This window comes from Xenopus laevis, chromosome 3S, assembly GCF_017654675.1.
Source record: "Xenopus laevis strain J_2021 chromosome 3S, Xenopus_laevis_v10.1, whole genome shotgun sequence".
NCBI lineage: Eukaryota > Metazoa > Chordata > Amphibia > Anura > Pipidae > Xenopus > Xenopus laevis.
Genome location: NC_054376.1, coordinates 126,655,244 through 126,682,954, shown reverse-complemented (window position 1 = coordinate 126,682,954; position 27,711 = coordinate 126,655,244). Strand labels below are relative to the sequence as shown.

Here is a 27,711-nt window from a genome sequence, read left to right as displayed (position 1 = left end):
TATAGATTAATTGCTAATTAGCCGGGCAGCATGAGGATTCTGTGTGTGTGTCTGGCATTAAAGCTGATGGGTCTCCTGTGCTTCTGATATGGGTGAATGTCCAGAGGAGAAGCTTTGCCCCCTGCTGCTTCTGTTTGATTGAGCCTTTGAGAGGTAAGATACTGAGATACTGCACTGCTGAATATGTTGGTGCTTCATTACTACCTGTTGTATAAATGAGCCTGTGTATTGTGCCTTGCAGAGGATTTTGTGGCCGTGTTTGGCAGCACAGGCCCAGTTTCCTGACATCTTGGTGCCATTTTATTTCTAACTAATCCTCTCCTGATGTACGATGTCCCATGTTACCCCATTGGGTCTTGCATTACACACTGTCTCCCCCAATGGTCCTATGTCACCCCCTTGGGTCTTGCATTAAATTCTATCTCCTCAATAATCCCATGTCACCCCCTTGGGTTTTGCACTACATTCTGGCTCCCCAATAATCCCATGTCACCCCCTTGGGTCTTGCACTACATACTGTCTCCCCCAATGGTCCCATGTCACCCCCTTGGGTCTTGCACTACATACTGTCTCCCCCAATGGTCCCATGTCACCATCCCTCCCCTTGGGTCTTGCACTACATTCTGGCTCCCTAGGTCACTGCATTGCAGCTGTAGATATAAATCCGCTCGGCTGAGCTCATCTGCAGACACTTTATTAGATTACTGCAGCAATGTGCCCGGCTCATCACTCGGGGTGGGGGGGAGCACGGCTATGGGCTGGGGGTAGAATGAAATATGGAGAAAGAGGGAGATCTATAAGGATTGGGCTGGTGTGTTAGTAAATTAATTAAGGAGATGAGAAGTGTGGGGATGTGTCAGGAGGGAGCGATAGATTAATAGTATATACATATATATGGGGATTAAGTACAAGGAATGGGCCCTGGGATTAGTAGAGAATCACACAGCAAGTCCATCTCATTTGCCTGGTGCACGAGCAGTTATAGTGATCATATAGGGGGAAAGGGAAACCATACACATATCTTGGCTGCACAAATTTCATTTCAGTCTGCAGCGTGACTCTCAACCAGACTGCCAGTTAGCCAGCGTATTTAGTACATTGAATGTAATACTTGTCCATCTATGCTGTGGGGTTTGCTGGTAAGAACTCTTTCCTGGGGGTTGGCATGGCCTTTAAAGATTCCATTGTGGTCTGCAGCATGAATCTAAATGCATTGCATGTATGGGGGAAGGGGTGGCTACTCTAGTCCAGGGGTTCCCAACCTTTCTTACCCATGAGCCATATTCAAATGTAAAAAAAGTTGGAGAGCAGCACAAGTATAAAAAAAAGTCCCTGTGGAAGCCAAAGAAGGGCTGTGATTGGCCATTTGGTGTCCCTTATGTGGAGGACTGGCAGACTACAGGAGACTCTGTTTGGCAGTACAATTGTTTTTTTATACAACTAACACTTGCCTCCAAGCCTGGAATTCAAAATTAAGCTCCTGTTTGAGGCCACTGGGAGCAACATGCAAGGGGTTGTAGGGCAACATGTTACTCACGAGCTACTGGTTGGGGATCACTGGTCTAGTCCTACACACTGACTACATTACATACTGAGTAGAGATATCCAACCTGTTCTTCTAAAACTGTTGTTGATATTGGGATTGGTGTGAGTTGTAGTTCAGCCTCTGTTGAAGGGAGGCAGGGTGGAACCTCTGAGATTGAGTTTCCGTCTCACTTTCCGATACACTCTATATGCAAGTCACAGGGACTCTGCTACTATTACAGGATAGCTTCCAACATTCCCAAACTGTAATCCGGCACTTTAAGCCACACCCCAACCTGGCCCTGCCCACTTATACCCGTTACATCCCAATTTTAACTCACTTTAGAGTATGATCTTCCAATCAGGGTTCACAAATGGGGACTTTCTCCCTGCAACAAAATCGGGATGTAAAAATGTATTTCAGGGCAAGTATCCCGTCAGCAATTAGCTATCAATATCCTTTCTGCTCTAAACCCATCTAAGCTGATTACGGATTGGCTGGTTTGATGTTAAGGAAAAGAATGCTGGGAATTGTCAGTCTTAAAGCTCAGTAACATCTGGATGCCAATCCTGGATTAGACAGACCCTAATCCCTTCAGGATTCAGCACTGACCCCCCCCCTTATCTCCTCAGCCCCCGCCCCCTCCTCATCTCAGTCCCCCCTGAAATCTCTCTGCCTCCCCCTCTGCCATATTTCACTCTGTCTCTCCCAGTGCATCCCGGAGATTCCCTTCCGCTGGGAAGTTTATTAATAGTCTTCCTAGAGGATCATTACAATCTGCAGGGGGGGGAGCCCGGAGTGCGTGGAGAGGGGAGCAGAAGGGTGGGAGGTGGAAGGGTGGTGGATGGGTGGAGAAGGAAAGAGCAACATGGAAACAGCAGAAGAAGGAAAAGAGAGAGCGTCTGTGCCCATTCTGCTCCTATAAAATCCATGTTTTGCCATCAATGAATATAAATATATCCCATTCTTTCATTGCTTTATAAATAAAGCATAATAATGACAATAATACCACCCTTCCCCCTTTATGGAGTGGGATCAGTCACCAATTGAACAACAGGGTTGTCCTTATTGCTGGCAGGAAGAATGCTTTCAAGCAATTAATGATATACGGCCCTCCAGTCCTGGCTTGCAGGGAATGCTGGGAGTTGTAGTTCATTGAAAAACTCAGACCCACCCTCTTATATAGTATCACTCATCACCACAAGGTAGTGTTGCCTAGCAAAGCAGCAGGACCGAAGCAAATTGGTATTCTTACAATAAAATACTCTCAGTGCAGATTATTTGCTCCATAGGTCCTGCAGCAGTGATGTCACAATTGCAAGTGACTAAATATTATTAAGTAAATATTATTTTTTAATGTTATTTGTTTGACTCTTGCATATTATCAAATGCACGTTGGGCTGTAAAATAGGTCTATCACGGGGGGGGGGTATTAGGAGTAATGATGATGGACGGCTAAATGTGGTGGTCACAACGTGCTGCAGGAAATGATAAAAGAGGATCATGTTGAAGGCTGATAGGGCTTCAGAAAGTCATTGGCACTGGTCCCTGGACTGACCCATTATATACTCGGTACTACTGTATCTGCCTTGGGGAGTGCGCTCCTCAGCTATACGTCTCTCTCTCGTTTTGTAGGGCAGACCCTCACTCACTGTCATTGAAAGACTTGCCCTTGGGTCCTCTGGGAAGGTCTTTTCTTGAATAGGTTCCTAATGAGTATTTGTTCTATGGCCCCTTTGGGTATCTATATACATTAATTACATAACCTTTTAAGTGGCTCTTCTCTAATGGAAACCAGCAATGCCTGCTGGGTAACCTGCACCAGAGGTCCATTAAGAGAATTAGTAGCGTGCTGGTTCACATGCACAGACATACATTTATCTGCACGGCATCTCATCCGCCTCATGGAGCCTACACATCGGCACGTGTACACCCATTGATTTCAATTACCTTTATCGTATTAAGAGACTGACCAACACCAACCCCAGTACAGAACCATGGGAAGCCTCTGGGGTGAGCAACCTGTGCAGCTGCATGTGGTGGAGGCACCACACTGACCATAAAAAGCCCTTCACAATGACGGAGGGATGCCCTAGCTATTGGGCAGGCTCTGGGTGGAGCTTGGAGGAGTTGGAGCAAGACAGACAAATAGAAAAAGCTCTGGAAATTGTAGGTTCCTGTAAGCCCCACATGTCTAAAATTGTTGGCCCAACTGAGAAGAAGTAAGGATCTGGTGGAAGGAGTTTCAGGAGGCCAAAGTACAGCAAAGAAAGCCAGGTGATAGAAATTGAAGGTTCCTGTAAACAACACATGTCTAGCATTGTTTGCCCAATTGAGAACAAGTAAGGATCTGGTGGAAGGAGTTTCAGGAGGTCAAAGTACAGCAAGGAAGCCAGGTGATAGGCCAAACCCTGTAATAGCTACTCTCAGATGACCAACTAGAACTGGCAGCCCTGGCCTTACCGAGGAATTTAGCTCATACCCCAAGCGGTACCTCGCCAGCACAGGGATTACAGCGATAGGATCAGGACTGGTGCATTCATTGGTCCTCCACTGGAGAAGAACTTCTGTATATGTGGGGCAAGTCTCATGAGAAATACTGGTACAGTACAATGAGACCTTTGGGAAAAGTGGGTGATCAATAAAGAAGACTCCCATGATGCCAGTCTGAAGGTGCAAGACCTTATGGTCTACTACAATATAGGGATAGTACAGACCCCCACTGATGTCACGTCCTTGGGTAACAGCCAAGATGAGGTGGAGTTGCACCAATGCAGTAGTTGCAGAACATTTGGTGACATCATCAAGACTGACACTCCATCATCACTCAATCACTTTAATGGCCTCACACAAACTGCTGGATGGGGAATTTGACTCCTATTAACTCTGCGGCACCTTTGATTTTCTGCAAACTGGCTAATTTACTGCCTTATTGATGGCATCTCATGGGGCGCCTTGTAGGCACTTTTGCTGGGTTTAAACTGTCAGCTCTGCGGAATTCAGGGCCAAGTTTAGAGTGGGGACAAGATGGCCCCTCAGTAGCGACCCCTCTTCCCTTTGGTACAAGCATGCATCCCATATTATAACACTTTACATCTCTTCTTTACTGAGCAGCCCTCCATCTTTTGTTAAACTAAAACATCCAACATCTCCATAGCCAAAGGGTGTTGAGCATGAACGGTGAACAATTTCACTCCAGTCTTTCCATTCTTCTAGTTGACAAAAAGGGTCTTCAGAAACCTTCATCTATGGTGCTGGACTCTTGACAATGTTTACGTTAGTAGAGTGGACGAAAGAGCTTTCATACGACCAACGGTCCTGGGAAAGATCATATTTGTAGTCAACATGCTAAATGATGCACACTGTATATTTCTCAAGTAAAGTAGGGTTGCTACATCATTCCTTTGAAAGTCACACCTATACTATGACTATGACTGCCTAAAGCTGGAAAACAACCTGAGTTTTCTGCTCTGACTATGAACAGATTGATGATCAGTCCTGCAGCATGGGGTTTTTATATTTCTGAGACTTTGATTGCAAAATCAGTCCTGCAGCAGGGTTTTTTATACCTTAGACTTTAGTTTCACAATCAGTCCTGCAGCATGGAGTTTTTACATCTGAGACTTTAGTTTCACAATCAGTCCTGCAGCATGGAATTTTTATAAATATGAAACTTTAAATGCAAAATCAGTCCTGCAGCACAGGGTTTTTATATCTGAGACTTTAGTTTCACAATCAGTCCTGCAGCATGGAGTTTTTATAAATATGAAACTTTAAATGCAAAATCAGTCCTGCAGCATAGGGTTTTTATATCTGAGACTTTAGTTGCGCAATCAGTCCTGCAGCATGGAATTTTTATAAATATGAAACTTTAAATGCAAAATCAGTCCTGCAGCACAGGGTTTTTATATCTGAGACTTTAGTTGTGCAATCAGTCCTGCAGCATGGAATTTTTATAAATATGAAACTTTAAATGCAAAATCAGTCCTGCAGCACAGGGTTTTTATATCTGAGACTTTAGTTGCGCAATCAGTCCTGCAGCATGGAGTTTTTATATTTCTGAGACTTTAATTGCAAAATCAGTCCTGTAGCAGGGTTTTTTTTTATACCTGAGGCTTTAGTTTCACAATAAGTCCTGCGGCATGGAATTTTTATATTTATGAGACTTTAATTGCAAAATCAGTTCTGCAGCGCAGGGTTTTTATAGCTGAGCCTTTAGTTGCAAAATCAGTCCAGCAGCATGGAGTTTTTATATCTCCGAGACTTTAGTAAGTCCAGCAGCATGGCCTGTTTATCTCTCTGAGACTTTAGTTGCACTGTCAGTCCTGCAGCATGGGGTTTATATCTCTAAAACATTACCGGTAGTTGCACAATCAGTCCTGCAGCATGGGGTTTTTATCTCTAAAACATTAGATGCACAATCAGCATGGGGTTTTAATATCTTTGAGACTTAAAGGTCCCCATAGTCAGGCAGCTTATTGGGCAGTGTCTGGGGCCTCCAACAAGCTTCCACCAGATCAGTTCGTTGATGTGGTCCTTGATCCGACCGCCTGTATTTTCCTTGTTGTGATCAGATTGTTGGCCCCTAGGATCGAAACGGATCTGCCCGATATCGTCCATCTCAAGGTGGGCATATCTGGGAGAGATCCTCTCTTTTGGTGACCTCATCAATGTATATATGGCCAAATAGTTGCATTATCAATCTTGCAGCATGGGGTTTTTATATCTATGAGACTTTAGTTGCATAATCAGTCCTGCAGCATAGGGTGTTTTTATATCTCTGTGAGACTTTAGTTGCACAGTCAGTCCTGCATCATGGTGTTTTTGTATCTCAGGGACCTTAGTTGCACGCTGTAGCAGGACAGAAAAATCCATTCGAAATTCTGTTGGCCGTGTGGTCTGCCCCATAGCAAACAATGAGTCCTATACCATATAGACCGGGAAACACTAAGGCAAGGAACGCACTCACTTTTGTTCCAACTGTCTGTTGCTCCCGGCCTCAGTGTATCCACACACAGCACCCACGCATGCAATGCCACCTTCATCATTTCACTGAGATTACAGTAATCTCTTTCACATGGCACAATCCACTGCTAATTTAAAGGCACTCGGTTTTTGTGTTCTTCCAACATAACTCGATTTACTATAAATACATCTGCTGGGATCTGAACTTTATCCTCGAGGACTGAGCTTAAAGGGCCTCAGCCCCATTTGTTTGTGCTCTTCTACAGCAGCTGGAGGGTTGCAGGTTGGACATCTCTAAATAACATATTTTGCATAGGGGCCCTCCTGTCATGCCCAGGGCCCCCCTGATCACATGGTATTGCATTTATTGTGTGCGATGTGTCTGATCCACCTTGTCTTTCTCCTGCTCCCACCCAGACACCTGTCACTGTTGATGGATGTCGGTCCTTGAGCAAAGCTGCTGTATTTATGATGGATGCGGCTGTCTCGCAGGGAGCCCTTCCTGGAGATCAATGTGTTTATCTCTGTCTCGCTATTGGGGGGCTGTCTCTCTATGATGCTGGAGTTATGTCTCTCCTCAGCCCTCACAATGTCTGTCTGATTTATAGACAGCGGGTGCAGTGGGTTCCTGCTTCAATAGCTGTGCCCCATCTTGGCAGTAAGATTCCCCTTTTAAACTGTGCCCCGTTTTCAATTGACTTATCCTGTCCAAACAGAGATCCAGACCCTGCCCCCCTAAGCTGAGAGTGTTTGGGGGTCACTGGCTGACCTTGGAATTGCCAACCCCAGGCCCCCTGCACTTACCCTACAGTCATTACAGACATGTTAATAGGTGCCAGTTCCCCCATGCAGAACTTTGCTGCTGTTTACATCTCCTCTCCTTCTCCCCCAATATTGATTTAAGAATTGTGGGGTTTTTTATATCAATTTATAGTTTTTTACATTAAATCTTTTTCATTAGTCCGGAGATTGGCCCCCGAAGCCTTAGCGCCCTCCTTAGAGGGTTTTTATTACAAAATCAATGACAAGGCCTCTGCACAGTCAATATCAATATTCTCATTTGGTTAACCCTTCCATTCCAGTCACATAGCTTGGTGAATCTCTCTTTCGTGGGGCTCTGTACAGTAGCTGTCTCTCCTTGCATGTCTCTTGCCATACACGTCATTAAAGGCAAAGCGGGGCCAAACTGGATTTAAGGAACAACCATTGATTTGTGTGGCACAGGTCTCCTCCTGTGAGAGATGTCTCTGCTAGGCATACACCTCAACTCTTAGATGTCTCTTAACTCCATCTGTCTGTAGCTGCTGAGCAGGGAGCTGTCTCTGGGTAACAGGACTTGGCCTCTACCTAGGCCCACGCGCTCTGCTCCTGAGCATGTCTCTCTGAGCTGTCTCTACATTACCTTGCACTCATCACTCAGAGATGTCTGTCTCTCCATTAGTTTGTAAATGTTATGGAAGGTTTTCTCTCTACATTGGCCTGTTCTCTCTACTACTGAACATCTCTCTTGGCTCCATGTCTCTGTAGCAGCTGAGCAAGAAGGTGCCTCTGGCCCGGCCTGCATTCTCATTAACTGGCCCGGCCTGCATTCTCATTAACTGGCCCGGTCTGCATTCTCATTAACTGGCCCACCCTTCTGTCGCTCTCCCTTATAGCCCAGCAAGGAACTGTCTCTAGCTCAGCCACTAGGGCAGTCTCTGGGTATAACAGATAATCAGGGAACTGTCACCTGTTGAATCTTATACTCCATTAGCTGCTGCTGATGATCTGGGAGTTGTCTCTCTGCCTCCACTTCTAGTTCTCTCTGTGCTCTCTCTCTGATGATCAGGGAGCAGTTTCTCAGATTGCACTCTTATTAACCCCCTTTACTTGTCTCTTTCTGCTGATCAGAAAGCTGTCTCTTAAGCAGCACGCTCAGCTTCCATGCGCATTTCTCTTGCTGCTGATTTTAGCTTGTCTCTTGCTTGCTGACCATGGAACACACTCCTAGCTATCTCTCTCATCTCTCCATGTACAGGTGTCTGGATGTTTATCACTGAGCAGTCTCTTAACCTGCACTCTGAGACCCTCGTGTGCATTACTCCTGCTGCTGAACAGAAAGCTGTCTCTTAGTCTGCATTCTGCTACCCACATGCATGTCTTTTTCTGCTGATCATGGAGCAGTCTCTTAGCTTGCACTCAACATGTGCATGTCTCTGGCTTCCAGGCAGGGAGCTGTCTCTGGTGCTGTCTCTGCTGTCTGCTGTGCTGTAGGGAGGGACCTCGCGAGACTGTCAGACAGGAGGGGAAGAAGAGGAGGAGGAGGAGGGAAGAGACAGCTCAGTACAGGGGCAGAGAGCAGAGAGAGAAGGTGTGAGGGAGACCGAGAGACAGGATTACAGCCTGCCCCAGGTGAGCTCCCTCTTGGTGCCAGACTGCTGGGTATAGCATGGAGCACCCACGGGGGATTAGACTGGGGTGTCAGTGGGGAAGGGTGCAGGCAGTGCACTGGGTGGGTGCTGGGTGTTCTCCAGTAAAGAAATCTATAGAGTGGTAATCCCCTCCCTTGCCTGGGTGCCAATCAAACACTTACCCAATGGGCACAGTATTGATATTGTACATGTACTGGGAAGGGGGTACAGCCACTGTCTGGCAGTGAAGGGAAAGGGGTACAGGAACTGCCTGGCATGGAAAGGAGGGGCTACAAGAACTGTCTGGAAGGGAAGGGGTTACCAGGAACTGCCTGGTATGGAAGGAACGGGTACAGTAACAACGAGGGAAGGCAGGTTCCTGGGTGCCCAGTGCAGAATAGTGGAATTGGTGGCTGGTAATATTTAGGGGTTGCAGGGGTAAGGAGGGAAGTGATAAGGGGCTAACTGTGAGTGCAGGAAAGTTGAGGTTTGGTTGCACACAAGTGTAGTTTGTTGGGAGGGTGTGGGAGTTGTAGTTCAGCAACATTTTATACTCATTCCTGTTCTTCTGGAAGGGAAAGGGAGAGCTTGCCTGGAGTGTGAGTGCAGTAATAGTGAGTGTGGGGGGTTATTTTACATTATTATAACAGGGAGGTGGGATAAAAAAAGGGGCATAAATGAGACACAGCTGAGTAGTTGTGGGAAGGGGTGAGTGTGAGTGAGGCCTGACTAGAGGGGTTATTGGTTGTATATGATGAAGGAGAGGATCTGGTAGGTGGGAGACTTTGGGAAGGTATAAGGGACGGAGGGTAAGTACAGGAATGCTCATTGAGTGTACCAGAAACTGAAGGTGAGTGAGGTTGAGGGGGCAGAGCAGAATGTAAGATACAATAGAATGGGATTTGGGTTTGTTGTGCCAAACTTATAATGCAGTGAGAGGAGGGGAATGCTGGGTGGGTGCTCAGGTTTCTATTGGGCATTACTGTAATAACACCAGTGAGTGTAGAGTGTAGAGTGTAGAGTGTAGAGTGTAGAGTGTAGAGTGTAGAGTGTAGAGTGTAGAGTGTAGAGTGTAGAGTGTAGAGTGTAGAGTGTAGAGTGTAGAGTGTAGAGTGTAGAGTGTAGAGTGTAGAGTGTAGAGTGTAGAGTGTAGAGTGTAGAGTGTAGAGTGTAGTTGTTTTGGGGTGGGGGGGTTGTCAGTAATACAGAATAGAAGGGGTGGCACCATTGTCTGGCTAAGGTTATAGTGATAGTCCGTTGGGTAGAAATGGCTGGGCCCCACCGCTACATTATTTAAGGGCCATTTTTATTTTTAAAAACGATAAGTCATTCTACATAAGCTTGTATATAAACTGCATATTAGTCAGTCCCCACTGGGGCCCTCCAGCAGTCCCACTGTTTGTCTCCTTTATATTTATTCCCTCAGTTACAGGACAAGGTGCAGGAATGTGAGTGCGTGCGATGTGATTGGCCGATAGAAGCAGCACAAGGTGTCGGCACAGGTGTGACAGTCACAGTAGATACAGGTAGAACAAGTCTCTGGGTTTGTGTTTCCTGCAGCAAAACAATGTAAAGAGTAGGGACTGCACTCGGGTGCCGCCAGTCTACCAGTCTAGTGATGGGACAAATCTGCTGTGGGGATCGATGAGTTAATGGTAATTGTTAAGATGAAACGCCATGTCTGTTTGGGTTTATATATTCTACTTATGTTTATATTGCATGTAAATGATGGAACCATCCAGAATGTAAGGATACAGCGGGAGGGGCTTTTATATGCAAAACTCCTCCTGCAGTGATGTCATCTCGGGGCAATGATGTCATCCCGGGGCAGTGATGTCACGTAGCTATTGGCCTGGTTCCAACTCTACATCACACGATATTATATGAGCATTGTATTTGGTCCCACTCCCCCAGGGGCTCATGATGAAAGAGGCCACATCTCAGTGCCGGTGGTCTCCCCAGTACACTCCCTAGTCCTCCCTCTGTGCCAGCCTTAAATATGTCACTTTCCATTCATTGGTCTGTCCTGAAATGACTCAAGCAAGTGTCTCATGCTCCCCTCTCAGTGCCAACCCCTCTGCTTTCCCAGTCTCTTTCTTCTTCCACCTCCCAGTGTCACTTTCCATCCCTAATCCTCAGCTTTTCCTCAGTGCCATGTCTAACTGCCACCTCTAGCACCATATCCTCAGCTTTTCCTCAGTGCCATGTCTAACTGCCGCCTCTAGCACCATATCCTCAGCTTTTCCTCAGTGCCATGTCTCACTGCCACCTCTAGCACCATATCCTCCGCTTTTCCTCAGTGCCATGTCTAACTGCCGCCTCTAGCACCATATCCTCAGCTTTTCCTCAGTGCCATGTCTAACTGCCACCTCTAGCACCATATCCTCAGCTTTTCCTCAGTGCCATGTCTAACTGCCACCTCTAGCACCATTATCCTCAGCTTTTCCTCAGTGCCATGTCTAACTGCCGCCTCTAGCACCATATCCTCAGCTTTTCCTCAGTGCCATGTCTAACTGCCACCTCTAGCACCATATCCTCAGCTTTTCCTCAGTGCCATGTCTAACTGCCGCCTCTAGCACCATATCCTCAGCTTTTCCTCAGTGCCATGTCTCACTGCCACCTCTAGCACCATATCCTCCGCTTTTCCTCAGTGCCATGTCTAACTGCCGCCTCTAGCACCATATCCTCAGCTTTTCCTCAGTGCCATGTCTAACTGCCACCTCTAGCACCATATCCTCAGCTTTTCCTCAGTGCCATGTCTAACTGCCGCCTCTAGCACCATATCCTCAGCTTTTCCTCAGTGCCATGTCTTAACTGCCGCCTCTAGCACCATATCCTCAGCTTTTCCTCAGTGCCATGTCTAACTGCCGCCTCTAGCACCATATCCTCAGCTTTTCCTCAGTGCCATGTCTAACTGCCACCTCTAGCACCATATCCTCAGCTTTTTCCTCAGTGCCATGTCTAACTGCCGCCTCTAGCACCATATCCTCAGCTTTTCCTCAGTGCCATGTCTAACTGCCGCCTCTAGCACCATATCCTCAGCTTTTCCTCAGTGCCATGTCTAACTGCCGCCTCTAGCACCATATCCTCAGCTTTTCCTCAGTGCCATGTCTAACTGCCACCTCTAGCACCATATCCTCAGCTTTTCCTCAGTGCCATGTCTAACTGCCGCCTCTAGCACCATATCCTCAGCTTTTCCTCAGTGCCATGTCTAACTGCCGCCTCTAGCACCATATCCTCAGCTTTTCCTCAGTGCCATGTCTAACTGCTGCCTCTAGCACCATATCCTCAGCTTTTCCTCAGTGCCATGTCTAACTGCCGCCTCTAGCACCATATCCTCAGCTTTTCCTCAGTGCCATGTCTAACTGCCGCCTCTAGCACCATATCCTCAGCTTTTCCTCAGTGCCATGTCTAACTGCCGCCTCTAGCACCATATCCTCAGGTGCCACCGAGTGTTACACCCCAATGCCAGTACCCTCCATTGTCTCTTAGTCTCCCCCAACCCTGTATTTTCCCCATTCTCTGGATATTTACAGCATTATAAAATATGTTTGTGGATACTCTGTATTCTCAGCAGGTGGCAGTGAGTAAGGAAGGGGGGGGGAGCACGTGAGCTAACCATCTATTAATCCATATGTGACCCAGTCCGTGTCTATTATTTTCGCTATAAACATGAGCTGCCAAAACATTTCCCACAGTCCCCTGAATGTTTCATTATTTCCTGTTATTCTTTAACGAGACTGATTTTATTTCATTATCTCATTGTGTGTTTGTACTTAATGAACCCTGGCCCTGACAGTGAGCTAAAATAATTAGCTGTATGTGCCAGAAGCGCACGCATTAACTGGATAAATATTTCTCTGTGCTGAGAGTAATGAGCGGGGCTTGTGCATGAGAAGAATGCGAGCTCTTGGCTCCACACACTGTGTATATTCACATAGATGGACAATGATACAATGAGACTGAAGGTAAGATAATGTGTAGAGAGAGAGAGAGAGATGGTAGATGTGTATCAGGAGGGCTCCACTTCGATATAAAGATGGTGGCGCCTGTAGCAGAAATGCTTTGATGTTTTGGGCCGACATGTTCTACTCCTGTAATTAGTATTTTGCTTATTTCTGGTGCCTGACCTTTCTGCTTTGACTCCTGACTACGCTGATCACTGACTGCCCTGACTTCTCGCCTGGGTATCGACATTGATCTGCTTAACCCCTTTGTCTACTGCGTATCAGACTCTTTCCATCAGTCCGGCCACCGGCTTCCTCCTTGGTCTCCACTACGACCTACCCTTGTCCCCGGCAATATACAGAGAGATGGGAGATTTGTACAGAGATAGGCAGAAATGGTAAATGTGGAGAGAGATGTTGGTGTAAATATGTAGAATACGTGTCGGCAGATGATCCATGTGTAGAGGTTACTGACAGATATCTATTAACCTGCCTCTCAAAAGAGAATTAAGCGTAACTAAAGAAGTAGCTAGAAATGTTGTACATGATGTTTTGTGCTTCTGTACCAGCCCAAGGCAACCACAGCCCTTTAGCAGTAAAGATCTGTGTCTCCAAAGATGCCCCAGTAGCTCCCCATCTTCTTTTCTGCTGATTCACTGCACATGCTCTGTGCTGCTGTCACTTACTGAGCTTAGGGACCCACTCACAATATACAGTACACATAGAATAGAAATGTCACAATATAAGGCTGATTAGTAATTAATACACATAATTACTACATGGCAGCACAGAAACCAGTGCAATTAGCATCAGAATTGAATAATCAGCAAACCTGTAGCATCAGCTTATATTACAGCCAGGGAAGCTCATTTTCTGCTGGATAATTAGTGACGAGCCCTAAGCTTAGCTTCTCAACAGCCAATCAGAGCCCACTGAGCATGTGAGTGTCACAGACACTTTCCAAGATGGTGACCCTGTGACAAGTTTGAAGTCCTGGATCATTGCTGCTATTGACAAGCTCAAACTTTAGCCTCATACAATAAGTTCACTATATAAAATATGGCATTTTTAGCCGCGTTAATTTTTAGGGTTTAGTTCTCCTTTAATGTCAATATCTCCAGCGGAGACAGATCTGTCACCATGTGTACCAACACATATATATCCCATAGCTGGAAAGCTTGTCTTGTAACCTATTTGTCACTACAACAGAGGATGGGTTTGGACTTTTCTGGGGCTCATTAGTGAAGTTCATCACCAGGTAGAAGATTCACATAGAAGGGAATGAGTAGTCAGACCTGTTCCTCCTGCGTGTGTGCAGTACAGTATATACAGGGTAGGTATGGAGAGGTAGGTATGTCAGTAGATGATAGAGCCATAGGTTGTAAATAGACGGAGTGTAAAACAGGTAAGCAGTGATGGTTCTGTAGACGTTGCAGTATATATGTAGTGCCATATAGAGTATAAAGGGGGATTTAATGACAGATATTCAGTTAAATGATGGATATGGGATCCGTTATCCAAAAACCCATTATCCAGAAAGCTCTGAATTATGGAAAGGCTGTCTCCAATAGACTCCATTTCATCCAAACAATCCAAATTTTTTTAATATGATTTACTTTCTCTCTGTAATAATAAAACAGTAGCTTGAACTTGATCCCAACTAAGATATAATTAATCCTTATTGGAAGCAAAACCAGCCTATTGGGCTACATGATTTTCTAGTAGACTTAAGGTATGGAAATCCAAATTACAGAAAGATCCGTTATCCAGAAAACCCCAGGTCCCGAGCATTCTGGATAACAGGTCCCCTATCTACAACTGTATGATTGAGGTAAATGCATAGACTGAATATGGAGAGAGAGTGGTAGGTAGAGTGGTAAGAAGTAGAGATTTGTAGACTCACCAGTGGATAATGAGATGGATCAAATTGATCGGACTGATGGCTAGTGACTGATACTGTGTGGCTATCTCTGCTCTGTGTAAGCAATGGGCATATTGGCGCATGAATAAGATATGAGTGGGTTTAATAGGCAGGTCAGTGGCACTGAATGAGCTATCAGTTATAGGGTAGATATGATCTTATATAGGTTGCCACTTGGATTGCTCTGAATAGATACATTACAGCTATACAGAATAACATACTCGTGTGTTTCTGAGTTCTGTTCCTCTCATAGTCCGCTGCCCAGGTATGTACCTTTACACCCCACTCCCAGGTCTGTAACTATGTACCCCTCCCCCTTGTACCAATAGAACCCTTTTCTCAGGCCTAGGGTTGCCACCTTCTCCAAGTTTTTCCCTATTAATAACATTGGCATGCATCATAATTTTTACCTACCAGGCCAGCTAGTTGGCAACACTACTAAGGCCTGTACCCAGGCTTGAACCCATGTAATCCCAGTGCCAGGCCCATACCCATGTTACCCCACTCCCTGTACCCATGTAACCCCAGTCCCTGTACCCATGTAACCCCAGTCCCTGTACCCATGTAACCCCAGTCCCTGTACCCGTGTAACCCCATTCCCTGTACCCGTGTAATCCCACTCCCTGTGCCCATGTAACCCCAGTCCCTGTACCCATGTAACCCCAGTCCCTGTACCCATGTAACCCCAGTCCCTGTACCCATGTAACCCCAGTCCCTGTACCCATGTAATCCCTGTACCCATGTAACCCCAGTCCCTGTACCCATGTAACCCCAGTCCCTGTACCATGTAACCCCAGTCCCTGTACCCATGTAATCCCTGTACCCATGTAACCCCAGTCCCTGTACCCATGTAATCCCTGTACCCATGTAACCCCAGTCCCTGTACCCATGTAACCCCAGTCCCTGTACCCATGTAACCCCAGTCCCTGTACCCATGTAACCCCAGTCATGGCCTCTACCAATATACCCACTATTAGTGTCTGTACCCATATGCCCGCTCTTACAAGTCTGTACACAGTCTGGCATGTATTCGTGTGTAAATGTGTGTTAGCTGAAATACTATATCTGAGTCTGACAGAAATAGTCTGAGACAGCTGCAGGAAGTATCTCCCCCCACAGACCCCTCCATGCCTCTCCCTGCTAAAGCTGTCAGCATAAAAAACAGCCAAAATAACCTGAGCAGAGCCCAAAAAAAGCCAGGACTTCCACCCTACCGAGGGACATTCTGCCTGGTGGTGCCTGTAAACTACCCTCAATGTAAGTACCGGGGTCTGGGGCAGAAGGGCAGATGGACCCTGGGTGTGTTTTTGTCATTTCTCATCTTTGCAAAAAACATTTGCTTAACAATTAAAAGATTTGTGCTGAGCTTCTCAAGCTGCTCTGGTCCTAATGAGCTCAGAAAGCAATTATGAATTACTGGATTATCAGAATACAAACAAACTGACAGTTAGAGCCCGAGGGATTGTTATTATTATAATTAACAGGCATTTATACAGAGCCACAAGTCTGACCCCAAACTGCCCATACGTATCTGCTCCCTACTCCACTCACTTCTTTGATACAAGGGTCAAGTGATTGGATTCTATACATATGGAAATATCAGACAGTTGTCCAGAGCAGGAAGTCATGTGACTATAAGGGTTTGGATTCAGTTCAAGTTTAGAAGTTAGGATTTTGCCAAATACCTTGAAAATGCTGGGATTTGGGCAAATTCTGAGCCAAATACTCAGTTTGGTTCTTTTTCTTATATTTACAAATCAGCAAGGGGCCGCGATGATTGCTCTGACCTCATTCTGTGAAACACCGCCCTCCAGTGGTCAGATTATCAACATGAACTTGGAGAATTGACTCTAGTGCAGAGATCCCCAACCAGTGGACCATGTTGCTCCCAGTGGACTCAAAGCAGGTGCTTATTTTTGAATTCCTGGCTTGGAGGCAAGTTTTAGTTGTATAAAAAACAGTTGTACTGCCAAACAGAACCTCCTGTAGGCTGCCAGTCCACATAGAGGCAACCAACACCCTTGGACTGTAAGCCCTACGGGACAGGGACCTCCTTCCCTCGATGTCTCTTACCATATAGCACTTACCACATAACACTTATACATACATACACCCAATCACAGCCCTTATTTGAAACTTTTTGTATGCTTATGTTGCTCTCCAACATTATTTTACACTTGAATGTGGCTCATGGGTAAAAAAAGGTTGGGAACCCCTGCTCTAGTGAAACTTAGGGCAGCAACAAGCAATGAGGAGCATTGGAGTTAGTCTACTTGCCATTGGTCTTGGTCCAGTGTCAGTGATCACTGATGATACATTTTTTGTAAGACCTTAGGTTACTCTTGTCTTTGACATGTTGAGTTTAACCATCATTATGGTTATCAGGAAGTATTCTCCATCCAGACATGTTGCTGTTTTAGCCAGGTGGAGGGGCTTTATGGTCACACTATGGTCCCAGCATGCAGGGTTTTGTGGTGTACTGCATCAATCACAACAATCGTGGCATGGAGCACCAAGCAGGAAAGGACATGAGAGTCATTACCTGGTCAGAAATGTGTGCTTCTGGCCTTGTGCCTAACTGAAATATAATGGGGGAGTTCACAAAAGTGAAGGAATCATTTGTAGTAGAGATCCATAATGGGAAAGGAAGACAAAAGGTCTCTGCAGTGCTGGATGCCCAATGGGCTATAGTTAATTTGGTGCAAGTGTAACTGATGTGGTTGGGTTGGAGATGGACAATCTGTGCACTGGCGCTAAGACTAAAAATTTGCCAGGAGGTTTTATTTCCCCCCATAGTCTAGGAATAACTGCTACTGAGTCATGAGGCACCAACAATGGTTCTGATTTTGAGTCTTGGGTGGTGCCAATCAGAATCTGGATTTGATTAAAATCTGAGGGGTGCCATGGTTTTCATATGACAAGACCTGATTATCAACATCTACAAATGATATGAACCTGAGGAGTAGAGGTTTGACAGCACATAGGGAAACTGTTAGACATTGATAATAAAACCCCCCACAGTTGTTGAAGATAAAGGAGGTCCTCTCGGCCTCCTCCCTTCACACTCCTCTTTCTCTCTGTAGTTTTTGGCTTGCGAGGTCACAGCTGTTATCTCCCTGCTGGTTACTGGGGGAGAGGGGGACATATAGGGAGCAAAGAAGGGAAGGAGAATTCTATCAGCAGGAGAAACCAGCTAAAAGGAGAAAGGGCTGGGTAGATGCCAACAAAACAGAAGCTGCAGCCGTAGCTTGTCATTTTCAGCTTGTTGTGGTGCACGGAGCTCCTCATCTGCAGGTCTGTACATGTCTGTCTGTCCTCCCTGCTGCTGCACACTTCACATGTCTGGCATTCTCTGCTGCTGCACTCTGTACATGAATGGCATTCTCTGCTGCAATCTATCCATATCTGTTAGCCTTTGCCATACTCTGTCTGTCAGCCAACGATGCAGCCTAAACATGTCTGTCAGTTTCTGTAGAACTGACAGTAAAACTGGTGGTTATTCCCTGTTTGTCTGTACCTCTGCCAGGCTTCCTTTTTGGGTCAATTTCCATTTCTTCCAGTTTATGCCACATTCTCTCCACTCAGTATCCTTTATCTTCTTCTCCCTCTGTTCTCAGTTCTTTCTCCTTTCATTCTCTGGTTACATCTTCTCATCGGTGTCACATTTTCTTCCCCCTGTGGTTGGAGTATTTGCCTTTATTTTGCCATTATTCTTATTCTGCTTCTAACTGGCATGTCTCTCTGTTCTCAGGTAATCCCACAGAGGAGTAGCCATGGCACTTGTACCCTTTGCTCAGCTGTGTCTCTGCACACTCTCTCTCCTCCTGTCTCCGGCTCTCACACAGAGCGATGCTGGTCTCCTGGTCACTACTCGTTCCGGGAAGGTGCGTGGCTTTAGGCTTCCAGTCCTTTCTAGCCAAGTAAGCGCCTTCCTGGGCATTCCCTTTGCTGAACCACCATTGGACAAAATGCGCTTCCGACGTTCAGAACCCAAGAAACCATGGACAGATGTTTGGGATGCAACCGCCTATCCAAATGCCTGCTATCAATATTTTGACACTTTGTACCCTGGTTTTCCTGGCATGGAAATGTGGAATCCTAACCGGCCAATGAGTGAAGATTGCCTGTATCTTAACATCTGGGTCCCGCACCCACGTCCCTCCAATGCTACCGTTATGGTATGGATATATGGTGGAGGTTTCTCCACTGGGTCTTCTTCTCTTGATGTTTATGATGGACGCTACCTGTGCCATGCTGAAAATGTCATTGTTGTCTCCATGAATTACCGTGTTGGAGCTTTTGGTTTTCTGACCCTGGCACCTGGTAGCTCAGATGCTCCTGGCAATGTTGGCTTGTTTGACCAACGTCTTGCTCTCCAGTGGGTTCAGGACAATATAGCTTTCTTTGGTGGAGATCCCAGGACTGTCACAATTTTTGGGGAAAGTGCTGGCGCTGTCTCTGTGGGTATGCACGTCCTTTCCCCTGGAAGCCACCATCTCTTCTCCAAAGCTGCATTGCAGAGTGGCTCACCGAACACACCCTGGGCTACAGTCACCCCACAGGAGGCTAGACGCCGAACAGAGCTGCTGGGAAAATTTTTGGACTGCAGAATTGGAAATGATACAGAGTTACTGAACTGTCTAAGAGTCAAGCAACCCCAGGAATTAATTGATCATGAATTCTCTGTACTACCAGCACCCAGTGTCTTTCGTTTTACCTTTGTACCAGTGCCAGATGGAGACTTTTTTCCAGAGCCTCCTGAGGTCTTGATGAATATGGGCAGATTTAAGCCATGCCCCTTGCTGATGGGAATCAACCAAAATGAAGGATCATACTTCCTACTGTATGGGGCCCCTGGCTTTAGCAAGAACAACGAGAGTCTCATCACTCGAGAAGAGTTCCTCAGTGGAGTCAAGATGAGTGTTCCACATGCCAACGATATTGCCCTGGAGGCAGTAGTGATGCAGTACACGGACTGGGCAGATGAACATGCAGGAATCAAGAACAGGGAGGCCATGGATCAGCTGGTGGGAGACCATAATGTCATTTGCCCCCTTACTTACTTTGCCGGAAAGGTCTCAGAGACTGGAAACCGGGTGTATACGTATGTTTTTGACCACCGGGCATCCAACCTGGCTTGGCCACAGTGGATGGGGGTCCCACATGGATACGAAATTGAATTTGTCTTCGGTCTTCCCCTAGATGCAAATCTGAACTATACCCCCCAGGAAGAGGCTCTGAGTCGCAGAATGATGAGATTCTGGGCTAACTTTGCACGGACTGGGTAAGGCACTGGAGGTAAAAAGATAATACTATGGGCACTCTAAGTGAATAGACATTAACGGTGAACTTTAATTTTAGCATAATAATATACAGTAGACTTAAAGAGATACTGACATCAGAAGATAACCTTTTGTATTATCTATCATAACATTCTCTTTTAATGCTATTTATACTTTTGCCATAAAAGTATTTGCCTGATGCTTTTATATTACCTTTCTTACTACCCTGTTCCTCTATGAGGGGGTTGCCACATTTGTGCAGCAGTAGTCCGTATTAGAAACAGGTTAAGAGGGGACAGTCTGGTTGACAAAACAGTCAGGTTTAGGAACTTCAAAAGACAATTAATAACAAAAGCAGAAATATCCGCGAAAAACGATCAACGTGACCTATAGGTAACTTTTAATGTAGATTAATATTTCCAAAAGAAAATTTTTTAGTGTCAGTATCACTTTAAGGATTATGGGATGGCTTAATACAAGTAGAGATGGAGCAAGCTTTAGTGATATATTGGGATCAGTTAGGTGACACGACACACCCTTTTCCTTCTTTAATGAATTCATATTTTGGCTCCCATAGGGCAGAATTATTCTCGTGCTAGATATGTATTCTTTATTATTTTGTTTCACTCTTTCTACAACTCCCTATCCACTACTTATTTGCAATGGTAAGTGAAACCCTAAACACCAAGTTTACAAGTTCACCTTTACATTAGTAAAGTGTCTTTACCACAAACGACATGCAGGTATGGGATCCGTTATCTGGAAACCCGTTATTCAGAACGCTTCGAAATAAAGAAAGGCCGTCTCCCATAGACTCCATTTTATCCAAATAATCCAAATTTTTTAAATTGATTTCCTTTTTCTGTGTAATAATAAAACAGTAGCTTGTACTTGATCCCAACTAAGATATAATTGATCCTTATTGGAGGCAAAACCAGACTATTGGGTTTATTTAATGTTTATATGATTTTCTAGTAGCCTTAAGGGAAGGTGATCCAAATAATGGAAAGACCTGTTCTCCGGAAAACGCCAGGTCCCAAGCATTCTGGATAAGAGGTCCCATACCTGTACTAGTGCCCTATACATGTGCTCTATATGTATGTATTTACCTGAATGAGTTCCTGTTGCATTTGCTTTCTTTATGACGTCTCGGTTGTTTCCTTCCAGTGACCCCAACGACGGTAACGATGCCCGTCAACAGCGCTGGCCCTTGTACACTGCATCTGAGCAGAGATATATAGCCATTAACAACAGGCGACAACAGGATCTGCAGGGCATCCGAGTCCAAACCTGCATGTTCTGGAATCGTTTCTTGCCTAAACTACTCAACATTACAGGTATCAGAAAGTTTCCTCTGACTCCAATTTGTCTGAATTATATGCCCCCCAAATTCCTGTCTCCTACACTATTCAAAGCCTTACACTCTAGACATGATGATGATGATGATGATGATAATTAAAAACTAGCCTCCAAATAGTACTTCCAATTTCCATGTGAAAAGCATTGGCAGTGGCAGGAGCAGCCAGGTCACACTCGAGCATTCTATAGTGATCCCCATCTGATATAATAAATAGGAAACCGATGCAACTTTGACCACTGATTCTTCCAGAGAGGACAACAGACGGTCAAAATACGTTGTGAGCCACAAAACCCAAGTTTTACACTAATGAACTTGTAACCATTAAATGTTTCTAAACCTTTATATAAACCAGTGATCCCGAACCAGTGGCTCAGGAGCAACATGTTGTTCCCCAATTGTTGTGCTGAAACAGGAAAGAGCCTTCCCAAAACTTTGGCACAAAGTAGGAAACATGGCATTGTGAAGAAAGTCCACAGGGTAGGGGTGTCCACGTATCAAGTACCAGGCTCCTATGCAAAGGAACACCTAACTCTTATGGAAGGGGAACTAGATAATCATATATTTCTCTAGATGTTCCTCCCACCATGTTAACATTTAGCTTGAGAAAGCACGTCAAAGAAAGAGTAGGTAGCACCATCCATTGATGGAGATTTAATACCAATTAGTGGTGTGCAAGGTCATATGGCATATATAGTTAAACAGAAAAGGGAAAAAAGTATGACCCATAGCATTGCACCACCCTTCCTTTAAAGTTGGACCAAAGAACTGTGCACAGGTATCCAACTAGCGGGATACATTGAGCCCATAGCAGTATAGCGTAGCACCCCAAACCACCCTTCCGCCCATTCACCAGTCTCTGCAAATTAGCCGTCCCTGCCTAACAGTTTTAAAAAATTATTAGAAGCGCCTGACACGCGTTTCGCTCGCCAACCTGCGAGCTTTGTCAAAGGCTATTTTTGGCGCTAAAAAAGTGCAGGTTTAAATAGAGAGGCAAGTGCTTCTCAGAATTTGAATTTCAAAGTCGGATACCTGTGCACAGTCCTTTGGTCCAACTTTAAAGGAAGGGTGGTGCGGGAGGAAACGGGTAGCGCACTCGATATCGGCAGGTCGCTCCTCCTCTGATCACGCTGACACTCTCCTACAGTTGTGATACAGGGAATGGTTGTGAAGGACGATCTGGGAGGGTGTAGAATACTGGGCACGATAATCCCTCTTCACTGCAACCTTACCTGAATTGACATTATGTTAATCATATCCACGTGTATATATACCCAAGTATGGTTATCTTGTAAGCATAGTTGTGTGTTGCCATACTTTGGCCCAATTATATACAAGGTTACACATTGACCCGCAATACCATTTGGTCCATCCGGTCCGCTCACATACCGTTGGTCACCAGCACTTTGCTGCAGTTGAGAATAGTTGTGGGGAAACAGCTATCACTGTGAATAAAAACCCATAGAACTATCTCAATTCTCGATAACCGTTTATTAGCTGCTGACTTCGTGTCTATTCAGCTTCCGTACCTAACCTTGCTTTTAATATATCTTATATACACTTTTTTCGTTTCATATCAATTTTAGATGGTTATTAGTAAAAGTTACGTTTTATTTTTTACCATTGGGACCTCAAATTAAAAGAGTGGGAAGGTGCAATTCTATGGGTCATACTTTTTTCCTTTTCTGTTTAGCTTGAGAAAGCAGAATCTTAACCATGAATAACTCTCCCTTCATTTTTTTATTCTCTCCAATCATTCAGCATGTCCTTTCATTATTCCATCATTCTGCTGTCGCTAATTTTTCATATCACCCACCATTAATTGTCTTCAATAAACATTTGCATTTTCATGTAACCCTTGGTTTAATTTCCTTGGTGCAATTCATCCCTGGAGCATCATTCCTGATTCTTGTCTTATCGTAGCACTAAGAGGGCGCATATTGCTGCAACAGGATTTGTTCAAATCTGGGAGGAGTCAAACATGTCTTGCTTCCTTTTTTTGTGGTGCTGAGGTTTAGGAATTTCTGTAAAGTGGGTGGTGTTAGAGAGGACCTGGAGTTAGGGCAAATAAGCACTGATTTTTCGTTGGGAATGGTGTCAGGTATTCCCCAATCTACTTTCTTCTCTCCCTTTCCACATTAATGCCGCTTGCTGACAACATGAATATTTCCCACCTCTAAGGTGATTCTTCTGTGGGGCTTTTCATGGATTGCCTTGAAGTGATCTCCAAATATTGATTTTACAATTACCACTCCAATCGATTAGCCACAGCTAAGCACATTTATGGGTTTAATGATACTTTGCTAGGCAATAAACTAAATTATCTGCAGTAGTTGCAGAGCACCTTCCGCTAGTTATGGTGCCTCCAACGACCTCTTCCTTCTACTTCTTCACTTTACAGCTAAATAGTATTTTGTACATAAAAACTGCATTGATAAAATGATATCCTGGATTCTAACTCCCTTAGCCACTCTACTTCCCATCATCGGCTCTTTGATTCTTATTCTAGTGTCTACAATGGACCATTTAGACATGTGTCTCAACTGGTAATAAATAATGGCCAACATTTGTCCCATCCCATGATCCCATGATATGACTTAGTCTCTTCCTTTTTTCTACTCGCTCTCATTATCTGCTTCCTCTTTATTTCTGTTTGACTGTTTATTTCTTTTTTTCCCCTCCTTTTCCTATTTCTTCTTCTCCCAGACAATATTGATGAGGCAGAGCGGCAGTGGAAAGAGGAGTTCCATCGCTGGAGTACCTATATGATGAGATGGAAGAACCAGTTTGACCATTACAGTAAGCAGGAGAGCTGCAGCGAGCTGTGACATCACTGTGACATCACCCAACTACCTGCTGTAAAAGCCATGGGACTGTAGCGAGACGTGCACTGACAACAACATCCTCGTGAGATCACTGGGCAATGTCTTCGCTTTCAGGAAAGCAGAGACTCTGTAGCAGCTTATGATATCATTATGACACCATAATGATGTCACAGCAGAGATATATTTCAGTACCGCCGTTATCACAGTGAAATACAATTACACACACTATCATGTGACTAACACTAAAACCCTGTACTGTACAAATCCTCCACAACGGGTGTTTTATGTCATTCGTTGTTGTCCCTCGCATGTCCACTTGTATATAGTGTTTGTTGATAAGATTTAAATATATATATGCATATTTATAATATATAGAGAAACCGAGGGAATCCTACATGTAGTTTATTTATTTGTGATGCCATAAATGTCTGACCTCAAAGGAAACCTTTTGACTAGATGCCAAATATATTCTAAATGTGCAATATGATGTGAGCCATCCTGTGGACACCATGAATTTTATATTCACCCTACTGTACTGTATATTGTTTATAGAGCTTTAATCCATCCTATGACATTGTGCGTTTTGCTTACACTACTAAACAACTCTTATGATGTGTATATGATGTGTATTAATTTAATGATCCCATGATAAAGCCCCACTCTCCAGGAACAAACCTATTTAGCTACTCCATCTAGAGTCCACTTCTCTCCTGGAACAATCGTATACCTTGCAGCAACCCCATGTTGACTCCACTAAGCGCTTGGAACAATCCCATGAAGCCACTCCAGGTTGACTGCAGTCCAATCCTATGTACAAGCTACTGCTTGCTTTGAACACTCCTATCTAGACTCTACTACTAGTACAGACCACTCCTACATAGAATCACTTGGAGCTGAAACCCATCACCTCCATTCAAGTCATGCACCGAGTGAGTAAATACTCAATTACACTTACTATCCTAATTTGTTATATAGTTACATAGTTGCTGAGATTCAGAACAGTATTTAAAGCGTATGTACTTGTAGTTACATTATTCAGCCTAGTACCATATATATATATATATATAGATATAGATATAGATATATATATATATATATATATAAAGTCTTCAGTCTAAGCACTTAGCCCATTTGCCGAACTCCATCTCCCCGCATTCTCCACCAAAGCCCGGGATACAGATAATTATGTTATTTTATGTAATAATATGATATGGTTATGTTAATTGCAAATGACTAAAAGCATCCTTACAATTAGAATTCATACTAGCCTGTGCCCCGTGATTTTGGGTTACCTATTGTATAGTGGTCCAGCAGCTCAAGGAGTGCCTACCATTAAATGTACTGATCTCATTTAGCATGTTATTTCTAACTTTTAACATACTGATCCAGTAACCTGCAAGTATTTTATGCCTGTACTAATCCAGTAACTGAGTATGTTATACCTATCCTTTAATACACTGTCTACCAACTGCGTATGTTATACCTACCCTTTAATACACTGTCTACCAACTGAGTATGTTATACCTACCCTTTAATGTACTGTTCCACCAACTGAGTATGTTATACCTACCCTTTAATACATTGTCTACCACCTGAGTATGTTATACCGACCCTTTAATATACTATTCCACCAACTGAGTATGTTATACCTACCCTTTAATACACTGTCTACCAACTGAGTATGTTATACCTACCCTTTAATATACTATTCCACCAACTGAGTATGTTATACCTACCCTTTAATACACTGTCTACCTACTGAGCATGTTATACCTACCCTTTAAAATACTGTTCCACCAACTGAGTATGTTATACCTACCCTTTAATACACGGCACTGTATTCGTTTAGAAGCAAATTTGTATATATGTATTTTTATGCTCACCCTAGAATATAAATCATAACAAAGTCAAGTTAAACTGTGACCCTTCAGCTATTCTTGAACTACATCTCCCAGCAAGGCAGATGTGGTTTTTCAGGGATGCTGAGAGATGTAGCTGAACTGTAATGTCAGATGCATAGTGACTGTCGCTTAGGAGAAGAAAACCTTTAAAATAAGTGAACGTAAAATTGATGAGGGTTCTATTTTAAGCACTTTTGTAATTTACATTCATTATTTATTTTCTTTTAATTCCAAGATATTAAGGGATACATGTGCTGTTAATATGAATGAATTTTGTTACAACAGCGCCACCTGCTGGTCAGTTTCCCACCAGTCTGGCCACCAAGTAAGGAATTTGTCAGGAGAAAGAAGCAGCCTCTTTCTTTCTCCTGACAACTTCCTTGACTACTTGGTGGTCAGACTGGTGAGAAACTGACCAGCAGGTGGCGCTGTTGTAACAAAATTCATTCATATTAACAGCACATGTATCCCTTAATATCTTGGAATTAAAAGAAAATAATCAATTTATGTAAATTACAAAAATTCTTAGAATAGCCCCCTCATCAATTTTGCATTCACATATTTTAACGGTTTACTTATCCTTTATGACTGTATATGAGGATGATGGCTGTTGCTCTATAACCCATTGTATGTACAAAATGTGTGGTCTGTACAGAGTAAGTACATAAGAGAGATACACTGTGTTCTATGTGTATTGTTACCCAGGATATATATACAGTATATAGTATTCTCGCTGTTCTTAGGGTATGTACTACATGCTGTTAATCATTTTATGAGACCTCTATCATCAGGGGGGGGACGGCTACTGAAACTGAGAATTACTTCCATGTTAAGAACTCTTATTGGTGAGAATTCAATATAAATGGCTCACCCTAAATCTACCATTGCCATGGTGTGGTTCAAGCTCTCCGGTCCCTTTAGTAAAGTGGAGTGGGACCAGACACTAGGGTGTTGTATTGCATGTGTGAGAACGAAGAATAAAGTTGTCTCTGCAACAATCAATAAATGAGAGTAAACCCCACTGTTAGTTGTGTTATAATACTGAATATGTGGACCTTATTTGCACCAACTGGCTACAATTTGGTCTTGCCCAGTGAGCATACACATGTTATGATTGGCCACATGTCAAATCTTCTGCTTCTCTAATTGGCTACACTTTGGTCTTGCCCTACTTATGTTTTTATGTTCTGATTGGGTACAAGACAGTCGTGCCCTTGGGGACATTCTAGTGCTACAGGTTGGACTTGCCTTTTGAACATTATAGAGATCCCATTGGCTACATGTTGGTTTAGCCCTGGGAAATTGTATATGTTCTGATTGGATAAAAGGTGGTCTTGTCATGGAAACCTTTTAGTTCTCCAACTGGCTACAATTTTGAGTCTTGTCCTGGGAATGTTTTAATGTTTCGAATGTCTACAGGTTGGTCTTGCCCTAGGAATATTTTATTGATTCTGTTGTCTACACGTCAAACCAACCCTGGGAACGTTTTCATGTTCTGACTAGTTAAAGGCTAATCTTTCCCTAGGAACATTCTAGCCATCCTATTGACTTCACAATAGTTTTTTTCCTAAGTACTTTGGGAACATTCTAGCCACCCC

At 44.2% G+C, this 27,711-nt stretch overlaps 1 protein-coding gene and 1 long non-coding RNA gene across 5 annotated transcripts; one reads left to right on the top strand and one right to left on the bottom strand.

Moving 5' to 3' along the window:
• On the top strand, nt 1-24,830 carry ache.S (acetylcholinesterase (Cartwright blood group) S homeolog). 4 transcript variants are annotated; one of them, XM_018239671.2, is made up of 5 exons: nt 8,810-8,881; nt 17,832-18,042; nt 18,500-20,032; nt 21,198-21,367; nt 24,094-24,830. In XM_018239671.2, exons 3-5 carry the CDS (start codon nt 18,522-18,524, stop codon nt 24,213-24,215), a joined length of 1,803 nt encoding a protein of 600 aa, XP_018095160.1. In that variant the 5' UTR covers nt 8,810-8,881; nt 17,832-18,042; nt 18,500-18,521; the 3' UTR covers nt 24,216-24,830. The 4 variants fall into 4 exon arrangements, with proteins under 4 accessions (XP_018095158.1, XP_018095157.1, XP_018095160.1 ...); XM_018239669.2 differs by lacking the exons at nt 8,810-8,881; nt 17,832-18,042 and adding an exon at nt 1-153; XM_018239668.2 differs by lacking the exon at nt 17,832-18,042 and having other exon boundaries at nt 8,764-8,881.
• LOC121402284 lies at nt 24,400-26,325 on the bottom strand. Its single transcript, XR_005966714.1, has 2 exons — nt 25,696-26,325; nt 24,400-25,654 (listed from the first exon to the last, which is right to left on the bottom strand). It is a non-coding gene; the product is annotated as an uncharacterized LOC121402284 (long non-coding RNA).
• Nucleotides 26,326-27,711: the final 1,386 nt, after the last annotated feature.

Excerpts from the sequence above, each read along its gene's own strand:
- ache.S (XM_018239669.2), top strand. The coding sequence starts at position 18,522 with ATGGCACTTGTACCCTTTGCTCAGCTGTGTCTCTGCACACTCTCTCTC. Across the intron at positions 20,033-21,197 it reads GCTAACTTTGCACGGACTGG|TGACCCCAACGACGGTAACG; the intron begins GTAAGGCACTGG and ends GTTTCCTTCCAG. Across the intron at positions 21,368-24,093 it reads TAAACTACTCAACATTACAG|ACAATATTGATGAGGCAGAG; the intron begins GTATCAGAAAGT and ends TTCTTCTCCCAG.